The sequence below is a fragment of the Stenella coeruleoalba genome (genome assembly GCF_951394435.1).
Source record: "Stenella coeruleoalba genome assembly, chromosome: 9".
In the NCBI taxonomy this organism is placed as follows: domain Eukaryota; kingdom Metazoa; phylum Chordata; class Mammalia; order Artiodactyla; family Delphinidae; genus Stenella; species Stenella coeruleoalba.
The window spans coordinates 28,938,199-28,958,574 of record NC_137155.1 but is presented as its reverse complement, the minus strand read 5'-3'; the positions used below and the strand labels follow the sequence as shown (position 1 = coordinate 28,958,574).

Genomic DNA, 20,376 nt, shown 5'->3' with positions numbered 1-20,376 from the left:
AAAGGGTCTGTTTCCCAAGCATGCGAAAGAGGTAGTAAGATCCTTTCCAGGCTCTCTTCTGCCCTTTTTATGAGCTATCTAACCCAAATACCCTTTTGTCGCCGAGGTCACTTTAACGCTCAGGGACGCAACAATAACTGGGTCAATTAATGCCTGTCCTCTTGTTGCAGCTGAACTTTGCTTTGGTAAGGCAAGAAAGACTGAGGAAATATACATCCTCTGAAAGGAGTGAGGAACATTTGGGGGAACCTCTCAAGAGACATTTTTTTTTGTTTTGACTGAACAACTTAGGAGTTCTAACTGCAGTCTATTTGCAAGAACACAAGCATAAACACTGCTTCAAAATAGTACCATGTAGACAACTGCGTCACTAAAGGCAACCAGCCTGATTCTCTTCCTGAATAAATACTACTTTCCCCCAAGTGGGTGGATTGCAGGCTTATAGAAGAGAGCAGAATACAGTCTTAAAAATGCTTTGAAAAGAAGCTTATTCACCAGAGGGGATGAATAGACCCCACGTATATTTGCTAATAAAGAAGGATTTTGATGCTAGTTTTTATTGATTACCAAATTTAAAAATCAGTCCCGTTGCTTTAGACAAGGGACCACCACAGAGTGGTTTGTCTTACTTAATAAGAGTGTTGGGAAAATGTCCCGGTTTTCATCGATGGTGATACAGGTTGACTCAGCACATCATTAAGCATTTCTCCTTTCACGCAGTTTTCGCTTTCTGCAAACTGCCTGTTGTATGAACTAATACAGCAGAGGATATCTCCTCTGCTGACTTCTAGGAGCATTCTTCTTTAGTAGGAAGACAATGAGAGAAGCAGAAACGGGAGAGAAAAGTGCCTGCTGAAGCATTCCCACCAATAAAGCTATTCGGGCCCAATGGGGAGATGATAACGTCTAAACTGAGCCAACCACAAAAGAGAAGATGCATTCTGTCTCTCAAGAGACAATTTTGTGACTGAAAACTCTGTGCTGTGGTTTGGGACTTGATGCGACAATTAGATGAGCGGAATCTTTGAAATTGCGTGGTGGATTTCGTACTAGTAGATTTTTTCTACAGTTTAACCCTCTTTTCTTCCCCCAGCTTAGTTCAAGCACAGGCGTTTTCCAGTAAATATTTAGGAAGTCCAGAGCAGTTGAAAATGGATGGCAGAGGTGACCGATGGGCGTGGATCTTTGCGGCTACCAGCTGTACACTGTCACCACGGTTACCAGACACCAGGGCAGAGGATCAGAATCAGTCCAGGAACAAAAGTACGTGAGTGTGAGGGGCCCCCGGAAAAATCCTCTCTTTGAAAATATCTCTCACTTGTGTACAAGAGTGTCTTAAAATCACCGTTAGGAATCTATTGCTTTGGATTGTGGTTGACTATTCTTTTTTTTTTAGGATTCTTTTTAAAAGACATGTGTTTCACAAGGATAACACGCAAATTCTCAGCTATATAAGAGCCCCTGAGACCCCTTCGTTCATGGTGCTTAGCTGGAAGCAAGGCCCTGTGGCGAAGGGTTCCTTGGAAGGCTGCCTGGAGATCAGTGTGTAGACAGATGGCTCCACCTCCCTGCTTACTTTGGCCGAGGGGACCAGCGTGAGGTCTAATCAGAGCCTGAGCGCCTGAGGACAATGGAGCGGAGAGTGAAGCCCTCTCTCTCCTTTCTTCTCTAGCTCATCCCCTTACTCCTGTCAAGGTCTTTGTCCTCTTGCACACAGACATCTGCCATATCTTTCTGATGGGTTTCCTCAGATCCAGCCTTTCATTCACACTGTGGTTCAATTAGCTTTCCTCTAGTGCAACTTTCATTCTCTCAGTCATCCTCAAAACCTTCCTAAAGGTCATTCTTACTTTGTGTACCCCATGAATGTATTGTGAATAGTAGTCACTGTTATTTCATGATAGTTCTGTACCCACAGCCAGAATTCACATTCCTCGAGGTCAAGGCTGTGTTCTCTACGACTTCAGGGGTCTCTCTAACCTCTGCAACAGGGCAGGACATACATACACAAGGAGCTTTATACAGATTAACTGATGGATGAAGCCCATGGGGAACCAGCAACGATTTCATGGGGCTGCTTGGCCACGGAGCTGTTGTTAGATGTGGCTCTTCCGCTGCTTTTTCCTATGATTTTAGGGCCATAATAGTTACTGTTTATCGAATCTGTTAGTTTTTTGGTAAGGCATTTCCCACGGATTCTCTCAGTGTATCCTTTCGACAACTTCTTAAAGTGGATGGTTTTTCCTTATTTTACAGGTAAGCTAGTAAGTGCCGGGGCTGGAATTCAAACCCCAGTCTTGCTGATGCCAAAACCTTTTCCGTATAGCATGATAGTTTTTGTTTCTTTATTTATATTGTGGAGACAAAAACCATATCAGCATTTGTGACTTTATAGTGATATGGACCAGATAAGTGAAATAATAAGCCAGGTCCTGTGATGATTAAGAAGTGGCTTTTTCCCTTGTGAACAAGTGCAGGGTTTTAACAGCCTACATTTTTTTTTAAGATAACCTGACCTCTTTTGAGGAGTTTATAGGTAATAAAAAAGTAAAATTAGATTAAAACTATAGTAGCACAGTTTGTTAATTATTTTGGATAAATAGATATTTACACATCTGCTGCGGAGTGCTATTTACTGCATTGGGAGAAACTAAGGTCAGACAAACATACTTGTGATTCTTTACTAGTGGTAATATTGAGTATACTATAAATATTTATAAAATGTTTGGCCCTCATCTGGTGAAAGTATTATTGCAGTATGACAGATATGCATTATTTTAGTTCTCTCTTCTTACATAGCAAGTTCCATCTTACCTGATCCAAGTACAGAAACAGTGGCAAAATTAACGTGATATGCTTTGAGATGTGCAGTATTTTCTATCCATCTAATGAAGTCAAAGGGTGTTTATGAAAACCCAATTATCCTAATTACTCATAATACGAGTGTGTACACCGTAGAAGGAAAGACATTTGCAGTAGTCATTTAGAACAGCACAGAATTGCAGGTATAATTTTAAATGCCATGAATCTCTGATATAGAAATAAGGTTACTCCAGTGCAAATAGAACCAATTTAAGTGGTCGACGACAGAAACAGACAACGTGTGTGTATTATGACTTCCTTTAGCGCTTGGGGCTTTGATTATAGTCATTTGGTAGGAGGCAAAGTATTCAATATGTGACTCTTATGGAATTTTATTACTGCCACATTCACCAGGAAAATATTGAAGTGACATATAGAAATCACATAGGACAGTTGAAAGAGCCCAAAGGCACAAAAGATCTATCTGAGTTCTAATTCATGTGCTACCTACCAATGGGAGTTTTCCTGAAACCAATATTGCTGGGTCTTGGGAAGTTTTCCACCTCTAATTCTGTGACCCTGTGAGCATTGCAAGAGTTTGACTAAGACGTTCCTTCTTTCCCTAACAAAATGATGAGAACCAGTTACCAACTTTTTATCTAGTTTAAGTTATGTGCTAAATTGTTCCCTGTTTTTTTCTCCTTTGGTAGTAATTATCTGGCTTCTGTGCATACATTTTCCGGTTTATACCACGAGAAATTGTTTATAATTTATCTCTGACTAAAACAATGCTTGGGCAAAAATTAGTGTGGAAAAATATAAAGCTCAGTGATTTTGTGCTTTCCTGTGTTTGATTGTATTGATGACTTCCAGTCATGACTCTGCCGTGTATCCACATCCTTTGTGATGTAACTTAGCGGCACGTGTATTGTGGGTAAGCACATATTTCCCTGCTCCTTGATTCTGGGCAGAGCCTTGTGAGTTGCTCTGCCTGGAGAGATGTTCACAGCTGTGAGGCATGCAGAAGCTTGGGAGGGGCCTGTACCGTACAGTTAAATTTGCATTCTCTTGCATCTCTGTCATCACTCTGAGAAAAACATGCCCGGGCTAGCTCACTGATTCCAGGTGGAGGATAAGGGACAAACTGGGAGCAGAGCCACCTGCAGCTGAACCTATTAGCCTTCATCATCTCACTCCAGCCAGTCTTCAGACTTATAAACTATAATAAGCAGTAATTGTTGTTTTAAGTCCCTGAATTTGGGGGTAGCTTTTTATGCTACAGTAGCTACCTGATATATCTCTAAACAATTTTCATTGCTAAAGTACTGTTCTGTCTGCAAACCTATATTATCAGAGACCCATAGCAATGAACAATTGCATGGCTAATATCATCCATTGATGAAGCTCTTAGGATATTCTCCTCTTGTTCTCCCAAGACATAAAGCCAAAGAGGTACAGTGTTTTACCAGCAGCACTGCCAATCTTACCTGTATGGAAACACTGCTGTAAGAGCCGCCAATGACCCCTGCAATGAACAGTGGGATATTTTCTTGAATGGCATAGGATCCATCAGGACACATATACTCGGCTTCATCCACTTTAGTCAAAGAAGCCCTGACAAATTCCAGTGATTGCTCTAATGCGTAGGTATCCCTCGAGCATGTATCCAAAATGTGAACCCCCAGCTTCACTCCTGGGAGCAAGTAATTGTCTTTGTTAATTTCATCAATAGCAAACAACATGGCTTCCAGGCGTTGGATCCCTCGATCTTCATTGATTCGCCCACATTCTTCAGTTCCAGTGCCTTTCTCTTTAATAGGAAATAGGCCCCCTAAAACGAGGTCACCTTCTATTTTAATCTCCCTCCTCAGAAAGTTATGGTCCCCTAAAGAAAGGAAAAGTCCCTTTGAAAACAAAGCTAAGGTAAGAACTTGGAGTCTTGTCAACATCTTCATGAATCCCGTATCTGTACCTCTGGGAGATATCAGTGGATGGAACCAATGCTGCGCGTTAGTCCTCCTCTCTCATTTCCAAACTGGATCTCTGTTCTGTCCTTCATATAAGCGAGGAACAGGCTAGCAGAGGCTGTCAGCAAGTTCCTAAAGAGATGATAAAAATTAAATGAACAACAACGGTAAAGAAAGCAACAGTGATTACATTGATGGTCTCCATTCAGACCTTTGGTGGGATAATGACTCAAATTACCATCTGCTAAACACATATGGACCATTGCACCAGGCACGCTCCCAGCAAGTGTTCTCGCCCAGTCCTTACAACACGCTGTGATGTAGCTCTTAGTGGTCCCACCTCCCAGAAATGGGCACTGAGGGCTAATGAGATAAAGTGACCTGACAATGTGTACTTAGAAGGGAGTTAGTGTTCAGACCCTGGGTTTTCTAATGCTAAGTTCACTTCACTCCCTCTTCTGAGTCATTTACTTTGCTATCGGTAGGGCAGCAACTTGGTTATGAGTCTTTATTCCTTGTCTTTCAACTGTAAACAACTCCTTCTTACCCACTCTTCCCTTTCCGTTTGGAAATAAAACAGAACACAATGGTAACTCTGTCCCTCTGTCTGCATCTCTGCTGCCACAGTCCTGTCCTCCCTTCATAGCTGACGTCTTCACAAGGATTGTCCGCAGTATTGTCCCCACTTGCTGTCACCCCAGATGCTCTCAGTCACCGCAGCCAAGGTTCTGCCCCCACTGTTCTAACAAAATGGTTTTGGAGAAAGCGACTACTGATCTCCTAGTTTCTAATTCCTTTAACCCTTTGTAATCCTCATTTGACTTGACCTTAATTGAAATCTTAACTCTTCTCTCCGTGTTCCGACTTCCTAGGCTTCTGTGCTCATGCTGCATGTCTGACTACATCTCAGATTCCCCGCCCCACCGCAGTCCTGGGCTACCTTAATTAGTGTTCACAGTTTCAACGACCACTTAACTGATTCCTAGGTTAATTGCCTGCTAAACAGCTCAAGGGACACATCCCTCTGACCCCTCAGGGTCTACCTGTTATAAACTCCCCCTTATCTCTGTGAATGGTTCTTCTCTGTACCCAGGCTCTCGAGCCAGAAACCTGCACAGAAGAGCCCTTCTCATTTCCACCTTTCCTATTTTCTTCCCATCATCCACAAAGTTCTGTAGAGTCTACCTGCTGAACATCTTTCAAAGCCACCTTCTTTTTTGTTTTTTTTTTTTACCCACGAAGCCAGGCTCTCGTTATCTCTAGCAGGACCATAGCAATAGATTCCTAGGGAGCTGATGCCAGCCCCCAAAGCACCGTTTTGTGAGTTAGGGAAAGATAACCTTCCTCGAGTGCAAAATTCTAAAATTTGTTACTGTATAACCTGTAACATAGTTGTAACATCAGTGATGGAGAAGGTGCGATGCCTGGTGGCTGGGGTTAGGCAGCTCCTGACATGGGCCTCACATTTCAGGGAGCATGGTAAGCATGAGTTCTGGGGTTTGCACAGGACGTTGGAGCTCAGGACAGTTTCATCAGTCAAGCTTCTTTTTACATGATAGGCTCGAACATGTGCATCTTTTAGGAGTCAGGCAAAGCCCTCCGGGGGGATCGTGTTTTTTCCCCTGGGGTCTTTCCAGGGAACTTTCTAAAATGCTGGTGCGGAGCTGTCTGGTCGCATGCGCACGGGAACCAATGGACCTAGTGTTGTACTCTTGACACCCGGCTCCCTGGCAGTAGAGCAAACATCGGTCAGCACAGTCACTCTCTTTGACCACCCCCTTGGCCCCTAGGTGATGTAAGCTTATTCCATTCAGAGTCAGGTGAGAGACGGTAGCGCAGGGACTCCTGGAGCGGTCTCCTGACAGGGCACAGTTGCATGCTCTCGTGAGTGTGGTCATGTGTGCCTGTCTGCTCTCCCACTTCTGTGCATGACTGTGTATTGGTGAGCTCTTATGGAGGGCGGGGGGGTCTCTCCTGGCTGCTCCCCGGCTCAATCAGGATGCCTGAAAGGCACACCACTGGTGTGCTCTCAGGTGTACTAGGAAATGTTAGCGATCTGAATGGTGCTCCATTGGAGGAAGTGCTCTATCTGATGTATAATCTTAATTGCTGTTCACAGTGCTCATCTCCTGTAAATCTATACTGACTTCCCCTTGCCTCTAGGTTGAAGGATGGGCTTGGTCTTGGCATGCTCCATGATCTTGAACCTGGCAAGCTCTCCAGTTTTTCTGTTCACCGTGCCCATCGACTTCCTGGGAATGCCCTTCTACACCATTTGTCTGGTAAGCGCCCACTTAGCATCTAAGACCTTACAGTCAGTACCGGGAAAGGCCAAGAGTTTTTTCCTATCTCCCTTCCCCAGTCAAATTGTTTACTTCCTGCTTAATATTCCTGCTGTAGCGAATTCAAGAAATGTTTTGTGATTACAGTTGCTATTTGTTTCCTTGTCTGCTCATTAGGGGTGAATGAAATGGCACAACTTTTAGGATTTGTAAGGTTTGAAGGAAAAAACAAAACTCAGCAAAAATATACAGACAGGAGCTAGTTCAGTGTTTACGTCAACATTTTTGACATTTCTCCCTTCTGTTAGCAGTGCCCTTTCAAACCTGGCTTTCCACATGCTTTCTGTTCCTTTTTCATGGGGCAAGTGAAGGGCTGTTTTCTTGACACACACAAGTCATCGGGTTTGGTTTTGTTTATTTAGGTGTGAACCTCAGCACTCGGAGAGGCAGTGATTGGAATGCTCGGTGTTAACCTAGAGCCTCTCTGGGATATCTGCCACAGGGCACCAGAAAATCTAATAATAATAATTTTTAAAGAGGTTGATACTGTAGTAGAAATTTTTGTTTCATATCAGTTTCTGGTCTCTCTCTGATTTTTATGTGCAATTCCCTTTGAAGCAAAACTGCCATGGAAGGTAAAAGACACTGCGATCATTATCACTAATGATAAAGAAGCTGAAATTGCCTCATAAAATAATTGTTTTATGTGCCTAATAAAAGAGAATAGTTAATTCAAAGAAGGTCATCAACATAGTCTTAACCATCTATCTATAAAAAATGTAGCTATCTCTTGAATATGAAGGAAGTTTGACTACACAAAGAGTGAAGATGACCGTGTAGTCTATGGAAAGCTTAATTCTCGCTTAAGAGGATGCTCTTAGCCAAAGAAGACTTCAAATGAAACATCCCATTATGCTGAAAGTAGTAGTATGTGTCAGTCTATCTGTTTCACAAGTAGAGGCTGTGTTTTATTTATCTTTGTGTATCCAGGGCCTGGCATAGTATCTGCAATCCAGAAGATATTCAATAAATATTTCTTGAAGGAATCCACAGGTCCATGATAATGCTGTTTGCAAATGACTCTTTACTATTTTATTTGTGGCATAGCAAGTGGGAATTAAAGTACAGAAATCAGTTGTTTTATTTTATTACCCGCCAATCATCACAAATGATCTTCCCCTATTATGCTCTTTGATGGTAGGACTGCCAGCAGGTAGTACATTTTATACATGCAGGAGAGAATGCTGCCTTTGAATTTGAAAGTTGTAGCTGAGGCGGGTCTGTAAGAAGCGAAGAAAAATGTGGCCTCAAGTTGACCTACATTTACTTCAGTTTTCGGTCGGGAGAACACTAAATAAGGAACATGCCTATTTTCCTATTTCAGAGCTTCAGAGACGCATTCACTCATCAAATATTTATTGAACACCTACTTTGTGTGTGCTGGGCCATGAGCTGGATACCTAGGATAGAAACTTTAATTGTAAACAACTGAACATTATGCCTGCTGTCAAATAATTTAAACGTTTGGATATTTTTATACAGAGAGTGATGGAAATGTACTCATCTCTGTTTCTTCCAACTATCTCCACCATGTGTGAAAATCTTCACAATAAGTTTACAATTACCTTTAACATGGTAATTGTTAAGTGCTTGATTCAAAAAGCAATTCATGACATATTACATATATTATGTACGTTTAAAAATTAGATATACAGAACTTAAAAACAAGTTGACTAACAACGTCATGTAAAATAGTTTTCCTTAAGTTCTCTGACAGGGCGTCTTTAAGTAGCACTTAACGCAGTCTTAGAGAATTACCAATTAAAAATCAGTTACAGTAATGTTTAAATACAGTCTTAATATTTTCTTATTTACCTTTTCCTTAAAGCAGAATTTGAAATGATTAAGACTGTAGGGGCATGCATAATTTAAAATTACTTAGCGTTATTTAAAATGAAGCGCTAAGAAATTGAACGAACAGGAAATTAAAACTTAACATTGAAAAATAGACAAACACGCTTAATTCAAGGCAACTGTTTATCTCTGTGTAACAGTTTATCGGACTGTGGGAAAGGGCATCCACTACGTCTTTTCAGGTTCCTTTCATTATAAATCAGCCAGCAGCACATTCCCCAGATAAACAGACTCCCTCCTGCAGCCACCTTCATACGCAGCCAGAGAGCTGCAGCTCTGCACTTGAAAGTTCTCCATTCAGGGACGATGAGTGATGTGTCCACCACAAACAAGCATGTGTAGCCCACTCTGTAGGCAACCTGCTCACTAGTGTTTTATTAATTGGTGCATTAATAGAATCTTAGGGGTTTGCTGTGAATATAACCCCTGAAGGATGTGGGCAGGAAGCATTTCTGAATTCTGCATAGGCTAATACATATTTTCCTTCCTCTCTTGACTTCGCCCAGGGACTTAGTGTGGGAAATGCAATCCAGTTTGACTCAATGAATAAGTAGTTTATCCAGGGGTGATCTAATGCCAGAACCACTCTTACTCTTTCCTAGAAATAAGCCCTTGAGTTGCTGAAAGGCTTCTGAGTGTGCTCAAAGCCTGCACACCCAACTGATCTGGAGAAAATTTAGGGTTAGTGCCAGCATGTACAATTTGGCTATACATTTGATTATAGAGTTTTCAGCTGCCAGAATTGTAGGCAACAAGAGACATGACCTTAGTTCTTAGACTACCATTTTCAAATGGGTAAACAGAGGCTGTAGCCATACTGGTGTTTTTAATAGCAAGATGTATTGCTGAACCATTCTACTTCGTTTAAGAAATTATTATGAGAAACTGACTACTTAATATGCAATCATTCTTAGCAGATCTAGCTTAAAATTTCTATTCCTTGTAAGCCTTCTGTATTACTTCAGCTGTAAGGTGACCTAATTCCATTTGCTTAATTTCCTTATAGTTTGTGCTATGTTTATTATGATGATCATATTTTATTTTCTATTTATTTACATAGTTATTTAAAATTGAAATCTAACAATTGGAATTTGTTCTTCTTTCCTCAGTAGATTGTAAGCTACTGGATATCAAGGTCAATGCCTCAGACAATGTTGTATTTTCCACAGCAACTAACGTACATTATTGCCAAATGATAAATTCTAAATAGCATCTAAGTTTTGAAGTTAGGGAGGATAGTTCTGCTTTCTCTCAAGTTTCCCTAGTTTGAGGAAGCTTGAAATCCCACCATAAATAAAAGATTTCAAATAACCGAAAACTTAAGTCGAGAACTGGGAACAAATTGATCAGACCCTTTCCTGTGAGCCTGTTTTATTCATAGAGAAGATAAAAGAAGCCCAGGAGCCCTATGTGACTACAGTGAAGAGGGGGACACTACCAACTGGGATGATGGAGCCAGAAAGCAATGCTGATGCTGCCAAAAGGAGACATGCCCACTTCACTAAATGGCCTTGGACAACCCTCCCCACCTCACAAAACATCAGGTCTCCAGTTTCCTTTATCTTCTGAATTTAGAGGGAAGTGTCTTTATGAGGTAGGAAAACGTTGACAGTTATGCTAAACTTTGGTCCTTAGGGTAATTGCTGGTAATTTACTTAAACAATAATATTAACTTGGGTTGGTCATTCAATATATATTATATTAAAGATTCATTTATTTCCCTTCAAAGTCAATCTTTATTTTTGTAAATATCAAAGAGTGGATTATCTTCCTGTGTGTGTGCATGCATGTGTGTGTGTGTGTGTGTGTCTGTGTGTGTGTGTGTGTGTGTGTGAGTGTGTGTGTTGCTATTTCAGTTGTTTTTTCATCCTCAAGTTTCCTAACCCCATTACCAGCCTCGGAATTGGAGCCTCCCCAAAGCCCCTGCAGTGCACCTTTGTCCTTTTCCTCTTAGAAGCTGCCAGGTCTACTAGAAGTTACAGGTTTGTCAGTGTGAACAGAGAGTGCAGAAACTGAGTTTGTCAAAAGCTTTCCTTCTAGCTCTGGACAAAGTAGTGAAGGGGAAGAAATGGAGGAATATTATTCACAGGAGAACATTTTTACCTATTAACAATATGATCCGTCAAGTGGATATTATTAGTCATGTCCTGTGTGTATACTGTCCTTCCTCGTGAATAATGTCAAAGTGTTTTGCACAATGAATTAACTCTTATTGCTTCCTGAGTAGAGAGAGAGAGGAAGTAGGGCAAATTACTCAAGATAGTAGTGAAAAGTAAATACAGAATTAGGATTTAAGAAGACTTTAATAATTATTTTCCAATCAGGTCTTACAAAAGAGAATGCGTATCACACATATTTCCGCAAAAATCTCACCCCCATCTATCAAATTCTCCTCAGTACGTAAATGGTAAAATGTTTGAAACAGCACTATCTTTGCCTGGTGCTAAATGAACTCTTTAGAGTATCTGTAGCCAGCTTCTGCATCTGGCCGTGTCATAATATCTGGTATTAGATTTGCCCTCCTGCTGAAAATAGCTATAAAGCTGGACAAAACATACAAGGCAAACTATGATCTTTGAGAAAAAGAATCACACAAGGCAAGTGCCGTGATTACCCTATTCCCCAACATGCTGCGTGAGAGTGCTTTTCTGCCATGGTGCAGTGGCAGCCTCATCGGCCTCCAGAGGCAGAGACTAGAGTTCTTGGCTTTTGAAGTGGTTGCAATTTGTGGGGCAGAGAGCCACATGGAAATGGTGAGCCTATGGTCTGTGTTGTGCAAGGGTTAGGCTGGTGATACACGGAGTGAGACTCAGTGAGGCCTGGCAGAGATCATTTTCCTGCAACAGGGTTGAGAGGGAAATATCTATATCAGAGGTCATGTATACAGAGAGGTATTGGAGTTCCAGCCCAGATGGAGTAGAGACAACACACTGGGCATTATTGCACTTTCAATAAAATTCCCAGAAAGTTTACCCTCCATGAGTAAGAATCAAGCTCTGGAATAAGGGGCATGCCCTAGGACTACATCCAAAATATACCTGCCTTAACAAAGAATAAAACTAAACTTAACACAGCTAAAATGATCCACAGTTATTTAAGTACCTGCTAAGGCAAAACTGAAAACTCTTAAAGGAAGTTGACATACTTGAGCCTGCCTGCAATATAATTCCACAGTATACAGCCAAAAATCACTTGACATGTAAGAAAACAGGAAAATGGGACCTGAAGTAAAGAGAGAAATCCTTCATTAGAAAAAGGTCCCAAAACTTAGCAGATAAGGACTTTAAATAGTCTATTATAAAGATAAATTTGTTCAAAGGCTTAAAAAAAAAAATGAATGAGTAGATGAGGAATCTCAACAGAGAATTGAAAGTATGAAAAAAAGCTGCAGAAAGTTTAGAACACAAAAGTAAATATCCAAAATAAATATTAATTATCTAGTAAATATCTAAAATAAAAACTTCATTGGGTGTATGTAGGGGAGCACAACAGATTGGAGATAGCAAAATAGTCAGTAAACTTGAAGATCGATGATAAGTAATTATCTAATCTGACCTAATAGAAAAAACACTGAAAAAAATTTAACTAAAGCTTCAGGGTTCTTTTGAATAGTAAGTGGTCTAACACAGGTATAATCTGAGTTTCATAAGTAGAGGAGGAAGAAGAAGAAAAAAATACTTGAGGAGATAATGGCTGAAAATTCCCCCAATTTGGTGACAAACGTAAGATTATAAAACCAATAAGCTCAGCAAACCCTAAGCAGGATAAATACAAATAAAACCCACGTAGGCAAATCATTGCCAAATTGATAAAACCAAAAATAAAGCGAAAACTTTGAAAACGTCGTGGAACAGCCCAATTAGTGGGTAACAATATGAATGAGGGATCACTTTCATCAGAAACAATGGTGGCCATGATGCAATGGAATCTTTAAAGTTCTGGGAAAAAGCTGGTTAAGTATCCCAGAATTCTACTTCTAGTTCAAATATACTTCAAGAATGAAGGTAAAATAAAAACTTTTTTCCAGGCAACTAAAACTGAGAGATTTCACTGCCGGCAGACTTACAGAAGAGAAATGCTAAAGGGATTACTTAAAAGGAAGAGGAAATGGTACCAGATGGAAAATCAAATCAACAGGAAAGAATGAAGAGCACCAGAAATGGTAAATATGTGGTTTAATGTAGAAGAATAAGTCTAACTATGAAGTGTTGTCACGATGAGTTCATGAAAATTATATTTGTCACAAATTAAAAAATGGTAAGAAAAGATGAATTCCAATATTATTTGGTTTATCTTATAGTCTGATTTTACTTCTCCCTGTGTGTATATGTTTGCATTTATCCTCGATCTTTTTTTTTTAACATCTTTATTGGAGTATAATTGCTTTACAGTGGTGTGTTAGTTTCTGCTTTATAACAAAGTGAATCAGCTATATATATACATATATCCCCATATCTCCCCCCCTCTTGTGTTTCCCTCCCACCCTCCCTATGGTCACAAAGCACTGAGCTGATCTTCCTGTGCTATGCAGCTGCTTCCCACTAGCTATCTATTTTACATTTGGTAGTGTGTATAAGTCCATGCCATTCTCTCACTTTGTCCCAGCTTACCCTTCCCCCTCCCTGTGTCCTCAAGTCCATTCTCTACGTCTGTGTCTTTATTCCTGTCCTGCCCCTAGGGTCTTCAGAACCATTTTATTTTAGATTCCATATATATATGTTAGCATATGGTATTTGTTTTTCTCTTTCTGACTTACTTCACTCTGTAGGACAGACTCTAGGTCCATCCACCTCACTACAAATAACTCAATTTCGTTTCTTTTTATGGCTGAGTAATATTCCACTGTATATATGTGCCACATCTTCTTTATCCGTTCATCTGCCGATGGACACTTAGGTTGCTTCTATGTCCTGACTATTGTAAATAGAGCTGCAGTGAACATTGTGGTACATGTCTCTTTGAAGTATGGTTTTCTCAGGATATATGCCCAGTAGTTATCCTAGATCTTGTTAGTGGAAAACCTTTTTGCCCCTTCTGGAGTTCTGCTAAAAGAACAATCTCTTAATTCAACGGCGATGCTTCTGAATGTAAGATGGGTCATAGCTGACAGCACGTTCTTCTTTATGATATAGCTGCAAATAGATTCAGTCAAGGCTGAAGCCCTGGTGGTACACACTGGTATAGTTGTTCTAGTTGTTAAAATATTGAAGTACTTTCATCCAGGTGGTGCATAGTCAAGATACCAAGCCCTTTGAATATTCCTCCGCTTCCCTGACTACTTTCACTCCCCCACTGCCTCCCTCAATTCCTTCATGGCCCAGCTAGAAAAGTGTTCAATGCTGGCAGAGTCGGGTCTTTAGGTTCCAGCTCCAAGAGGTGTGGTTGCTGTTCATTTTCTTAACTTGATGTCAGTTGTTAAACTTTTTGCGTATCACCCCTGAATTGACTTGCTGAATAAGGTGTTGGAAATTTGGGGAATGTTTCCGTTTTAAACAGAATTCTTAGCAGCTTGAACAAAACTGGATTTGTCCTTGTAGTCTGATGGATCAGCATCCATTTCCAATTTTTCTGGAAACCATACCACGGTTTTCCTTTGGGAACCAACACTTACGTTCATAAAGCAAGGTGAATCCATTCCTGGCTTGCTAGGTGGCTTGTGACACACATGACTAACCAGAGTGTGATAGGTACCTGACCACAGCAGTTCCTTCCAGAATGAGCCTGTGACCAAATCATTGCTAACCAGGGTTAATGTGAGAACATTTTCTAGAACCACCAGGAGAAAAGCATCCTCTTTCTGTCAGAGTGACGTAGAGGAATGGATGTAAGCCTGGAGTGGCTGGCAGCCACCTTACCACCATGAGGCAAGAGCCTGTCTGAGATGCAGAGCCAAGAGGTGGAGAAATAGTGAGACCTGACAGTATTGTACATGCTGTTTAATCCAGCTAAGATTTCCCAGTTATGTGCGATAAATTCCTCTTTGCTTATGTCAGTTTGGCATCTGTTTTATGTCACTTTTCATTAAATGATTCCTGAATAGAACCTCCCTTAAAGATACTAAAATTTATTGAGCAGCTACTCTGTGCCAGAAACTGTAATGTTCTAAATAGATTATTTTATTTAATCCTGTAACTTTCCTCCTACTCAGTTATGCCCTTCCACATATGCCTGATGCTGTCCTGCATCTCAGATGGTACCAGGGTTTGTGATGGTTTCCATTGTGTTACCCTATTTATGATGGGTTTTCCTAGAAATGCAACTACTCCAAAGCCATCCATTCCTTCATACTCTTATCAGAATTCCCATTTTCTCAATTCTCTTACTTATCACAAATAAAGTCATCTGATATATTAAGCCATCAGTTTTTAGCACATTAATGCAAGTTACTTTGTTACCTATTTAGGAATGGTCAGAGTTTTAAATGGGCCAAAACATTGGCTTAAAAAAAGAGAAACATTTTTAATCATGGAATTTTAGATACCTCAGTGTACAGACAATGAAGTATCAGGGCCTGATTAATATTCTTCAAGTTATAACAGCTAAGAACCCCATGCTCAAATAGAAACAACTTGGATATATATATTAGACCCTGTGGGGTTGTGGGCTTAGACTAATTGCCATGAAATAGGCAATTAATTATCATTGACAAATCATCTCCAACCCTTCCAGTCGCTGACATGACTTTAAAACCTATTTTCTCAGTTCTTGCTGGAAATTTTGGGGAAGTGTATTGGTGTGCTTTAGTTGGTTGGTATGAGCTCTCACGAGCCACCCATCCATATTTCTTCCCCAGTCCGTGTTCGGCGATGTCATGTTGATAGCTTCAAATTGGCCACGGTGGGAGTATTTACGGTGCAGAAATCAGCAAACGTTAATAACCAGCCCCTTCACAAGTCCCAAAGATCTAGTTGTTAAACATTTAGCAGCACACCACTGGTGGTAAATTTAACCATGTGGTTGTAAAGTCCATTCCTAGAGAATTAAATAAGAAGAGCCTGGGAAAGCAGTACCGCATAATGCTTTAGACGGTGTTTTTCTAACTGCAGATCACAAGCTATTCCTCTGTCATGAAATATGTGAGTGAGTTGTAATGAGCATCTTAAAAGGAAATAGAAAAGTTTAAAATATATTAGTGAATATCAAAACAATGATCTAAGGCATGGAGTAAGGGTGAATATGATTTTCTAAAACTTTTTTCATGTGTATTTATGTGTGTATGCGTGTATGTTCTGGGTTACAGTGTAAAATAATTTCTTTCTGGGTCATGGTAAAAAAAAAAGAAAAGGCTTGAAAGCCACTGTTTTACAATGTGGGCTCTGTCGTCAAGCAAATGTCGGAATCTACTTCCTGGCCTTAGCATATGGCCCACTCTCTGCCTCGTTTTACACATGTGTACAATGGAGACAAAATTAGCACCTATCTGGTGGGGCTGTTTTTAGGACTAAATGAAATAATTAACATGTAACATTAGCTCAATAATTGTTAGCTACTATTAGAATGATAGTAGTGAGGATAATTTGTCAACGGCTCCAGTGAATTTGGGAGGTATTCTGGAATCTCCATATAACCATCTCTAGTTCAAAGCTACGGTTGATCCAGGACTGGATACCTTTAACTACCTAGTCTATTTCCTCCTTTAGTGAACAGACCACCTAGTACTAATCCTCAAGCATCCTGTCTTTCTCCTGGCTGATGTTAAGGAGAATTGTCACCTTGGGGAATTGCTGGCTGCCTGAGTGATGCAAGGTGGGCCCTAACTTCTAAGATGTCCAGTGAATTCTAGATTGTTCAGTGTTTATGTGTGCTAAGGACCAGAAAATGCCTGCAGAAGATGGAAAGTGACCACCTAAGAAAAAGACGCAGGGTGCTCATAGCCAATTGGTTTATTCTGCTTCTTCCGAAAAACCTGTTTTCATCCCCGGTCCCTTGATTCTCTCCTGTCACATTGAGTTTTATTGGGAGGTGCCAGGAACCTCTTACTCTGGGTCAGTCTGGACTAGGACGTTAACTGACTCGTATGCCAAGAGCAGATAGTTACTAAGATTCTGCCAGCAAGACTGTCTTAATTTTCATGATCCCACAAGCATTAGGGGCCTCAGCTACAGAGGGTTTGGGACCTTGTGGCTGTACTAATGGTGTCTTTAAATTCCACAGCAACTGCTCTGCCTATGCCAACAAGTTTGCACTGCCTTCTGCCCCCGTAGCCAGTCCCTGCCTGCCTTTCGGGGAGAATTGATCCCTCTGTCTTAGTCTACATCCAAATACGGGGAGCTGCTAACACACAGCTGTAGCTCGAGTCATAGGTTTTCAACTAGCTGGACTCACGTGTCTCTTGGGTAGCTTGAACTTTTAAACTGGTTCTAACAACCTTAATCTGTGTTTTAAAAAAAAGACCAAGGGCTTCCCTGGTGGCACAGTGGTTGAGAGTCCGCCTGCCAATGCAGGGGACACGGGTTCGTGCCCCGGTCGGGGAAGATCCCACGTGCCGCGGAGCGGCTGGGCCCGTGAGCCATGGCCGCTGAGCCTGTGCGTCCGGAGCCTGTGCTCCACAATGGGAGAGGCCACAACAGTGAGAGGCCCGCGTACCGCAAAAAAAAAAAAAAAAAAGACCAAGTTTAACCAAAGTCTTCCTATAACACAGCCTCAGGGTTTCCTTTGCTTTCCTTGTATACTGCCCAAGTTACCAGCATGAAATTTTGGTGCTCTGTTGTTACATGAAGACCCATTTCCCCAGGCGATAAAGGGATGGCGAGACGCAAAAGAGTGCATATCGTATGAATCTGCTTATATAAAAGCCAAAACCAAGCTAAAGTCATCTAGCTTGGTGTTGGAAGTGAGGATGGATTTCACTCTTGGGGATGAGGCTGGATTTCACTCTTGGGGATGTGGGAAGTTAATGACTGGAAGAAGCATGAGAGTGCTTCTTGAGTGCTGGTAACTTTCTGTTTATTGATCTGGGTTCTTGTTTCACGGGGAGTGTTCAGCTTGTTAAAATTCATCAAGCTGCAGCATTATGATGGATACACAATTAGGACGGATGACGTGTATGTATGTTACACTTCAGTGAAAATTTAAAAAGAGAAAGCAAGGGTAAAGTGAATAAGAATGGGGAACGCGGCTGCTCATTTTTTAAAATGATTTTATGATAAATTGGCCACAGGGGTACTGACATAAACTTACAGCTGTGGGCTTTTTGACAACACCAGCCCTGATGAGAGAATCCCTTAATGCCTGGTGAGAGGCCCTGGTGGAAAATGAGGTGACTTACTTTATCGAGAGTGAGTGTGGGCGATGCAGAGAGAGTCCACCTTCTCATTATAATAGGAAGCCGGGCACTTTGTTTTCCTTCCTGCATTTAAGCAAAAACCAGGAATTGGAGTGTAATTGACACATACACCAGTCATAAGCAATCTGGCAGTCGGTACCTGCAATTTTTTTTTTTTTTTTTTGCAGTACGCGGGCCTCTCACTGTTGTGGCCTCTCCCGTTGTGGAGCACAGGCTCCGGACGCGCAGGCTCAGCGGCCATGGCTCACGGGCCCAGCCGCTCCGCGGCATGTGGGATCCTCCCAGACTGGGGCAAGAACCCGTGTCCCCAGCATTGGCAGGCGGACTCTCAACCACTGTGCCACCGGGGAAGCCCAGTACGTGCAATTTAACAGCTCAGGCTGGACGGAACCAGAAAGGTGAACAGCGAGCTCCAGTGAGAGGAGCTGAACTTCAGGCGCCTGGGAAGTGAGGCAACTGAGGCTTTCATGGTTTGAGTTCTGAAAAGCAAAGGGAACTAATCTTTGGTTTTCTGATGTTCCAGTGTTCAATAAATTCTGTTTAACATTTTAAAATAAATCACTTACTGTACGTATTACATGCTAGGCCCTCTGGTAGGTTCTAAGGCTACGAGGATGAGTGGGACAGCATCCTGGCTAAGTACAGTAAAAATACGGTTTCTTGAGACCATGATAACCATCAAAAGCTAAATTTGGAATGTAAACCAAATGGATTTTAGCAGAGCACTCCAATGTGCCAAACCTGATGAGGACCCAAAGACTCCTGCCCTCATTGCCATAATCGTTTGCTTCTCCCACACAGGTTGTGATAGATTACCATTTCAAGGTACGATGGGCAAATCACCTGGCGGAGTTCCAAGGGCTGCAGGTACCACTGCCTTTTCCACAGGCAGTTAATCTTTGAGTCTGACCATCCTGCCTTCTGTGATGCCTGGTGCCATTTTGGACAAGTGCAAAACTGATGCCCACAGGGACCAATTCGTGGCCCAAGATCAAAATGTGAGTAAGTAGCAGTCCTGAGAATATATCTCCAGGCATTTGCTTCTGTTATCTTCCTTATGCTCCATGTTTTTGGTTACCATGAGCTTTCATATTTATAAAGGTCACAAATAATTGTATGGAAAGTTGATTTTAATTATCCTTCTCATCCCATCTTTTAGGTACCCATTATTTTCTCTATGCTCAAGCCTTCACCAAGTCCTGATTGCTGTTTTGATCACACTAGCTCCAAACTTGGCTTTCTTTTCTCTGTTGCTACTGTTAGATGACATCAACCTTCTATCGATCTTTGTTTCTGACTGCCGCAGCTGCCTTCTAGTTGGACTTCACACACCTCTCTTCTCTCCACTTCAGTCTATTCAACATATTGCTCTAGACTTGTATCCTTTACCTGTGGTCACTTGAACAGATTCAGACATCTCCTGTCAGTCTAAGTTTAGTGTTAGCATCACCAGTTTCAATCACTTTACCCATTCACTTCTTTTCTCTTCTCTTTTACAGACCATTTTCTTTAGCTCCTAGGAAACACCAACATAACATGTGATGCTTTCTGTTGGCATTTTTAGCTCAGCATAATTTTCTAGTCTGGACAAGTTAATTCAGTTGGTTAGCGCATGGCACTTAGCGAAGTTTCCATCGTTTGATGTGTCCCAGTTGCATTCTAGACAGAACTTGTGTCACATGTTTGGTCGTAGTCTGTATTGCAGAAGCCTGCTATTGGTCATAAAGTAAACTGTTGGACACTCTTCCTGGCAAGCTTTGAATAAACCAGTTATCGTAGCTAAACTTAGGAGAGCTAGCAGATCTGTGTAGGTTAGTATGGTCTTTTCTAGCGATGGATGATGTGTTGCCAGGCAACACGTAGCAGGTGCGCCAGAATGATTTGTTGGCTATAAATGACTATTTTCTCGTTTCTTTCACACTTTACAGTAAATCGCAGTTTTCTTTTTCACTAGATCCTCATTCCTGAATGGAAAATGTAGTTAACATTTTTTTGAGCTTATTTGTAAGCTGTGCTCATTTACTCTTCCCAAGATTTCTGTTGTAAATAGATGAATAAGGCTGGTTTAGGGGCAGACTTCAGCACCTCTTGTTCAGGGCTCCTCGGTCACTGAGCAGTAGAACAG

General features: G+C 41.3%; 2 protein-coding genes across 4 annotated transcripts in view; one reads left to right on the top strand and one right to left on the bottom strand.

Annotated features, from left to right (window-relative positions):
* The window catches only part of GRM3 (glutamate metabotropic receptor 3), a gene marked incomplete at its 3' end in the record, with an annotated part of 104,239 nt that extends 99,410 nt beyond the window's left edge, over positions 1-4,829 (bottom strand). The window contains exon 1 of the mRNA XM_079931572.1: positions 4,290-4,829. Coding sequence (XP_079787698.1) covers positions 4,290-4,757 — 468 coding nt within the window. The 5' untranslated portion in view covers positions 4,758-4,829. The remainder of the gene's footprint in view (positions 1-4,289) is intronic.
* Positions 1-20,376, top strand: part of LOC307191450 (uncharacterized protein) — a 447,023-nt gene that overhangs the window by 8,757 nt on the left and 417,890 nt on the right. For 2 of the 3 annotated variants that reach the window (XR_013829784.1, XR_013829785.1), the window contains exons 3-7: positions 1,094-1,263; positions 6,933-7,051; positions 10,347-10,509; positions 12,993-13,127; positions 19,053-19,249. Coding sequence is in view for 1 of the 3 variants with exons in the window: in XM_079931573.1 (XP_079787699.1) it covers positions 1,172-1,263; positions 6,933-7,051; positions 10,347-10,509; positions 12,993-13,047 (429 nt within the window). In the remaining 2 variants the exon portion in view is untranslated. Of the gene's footprint in view, positions 1-1,093; positions 1,264-6,932; positions 7,052-10,346; positions 10,510-12,992; positions 13,184-19,052; positions 19,250-20,376 lie in introns of those variants that run through there. The other variant, XM_079931573.1, reaches the window with a different exon arrangement.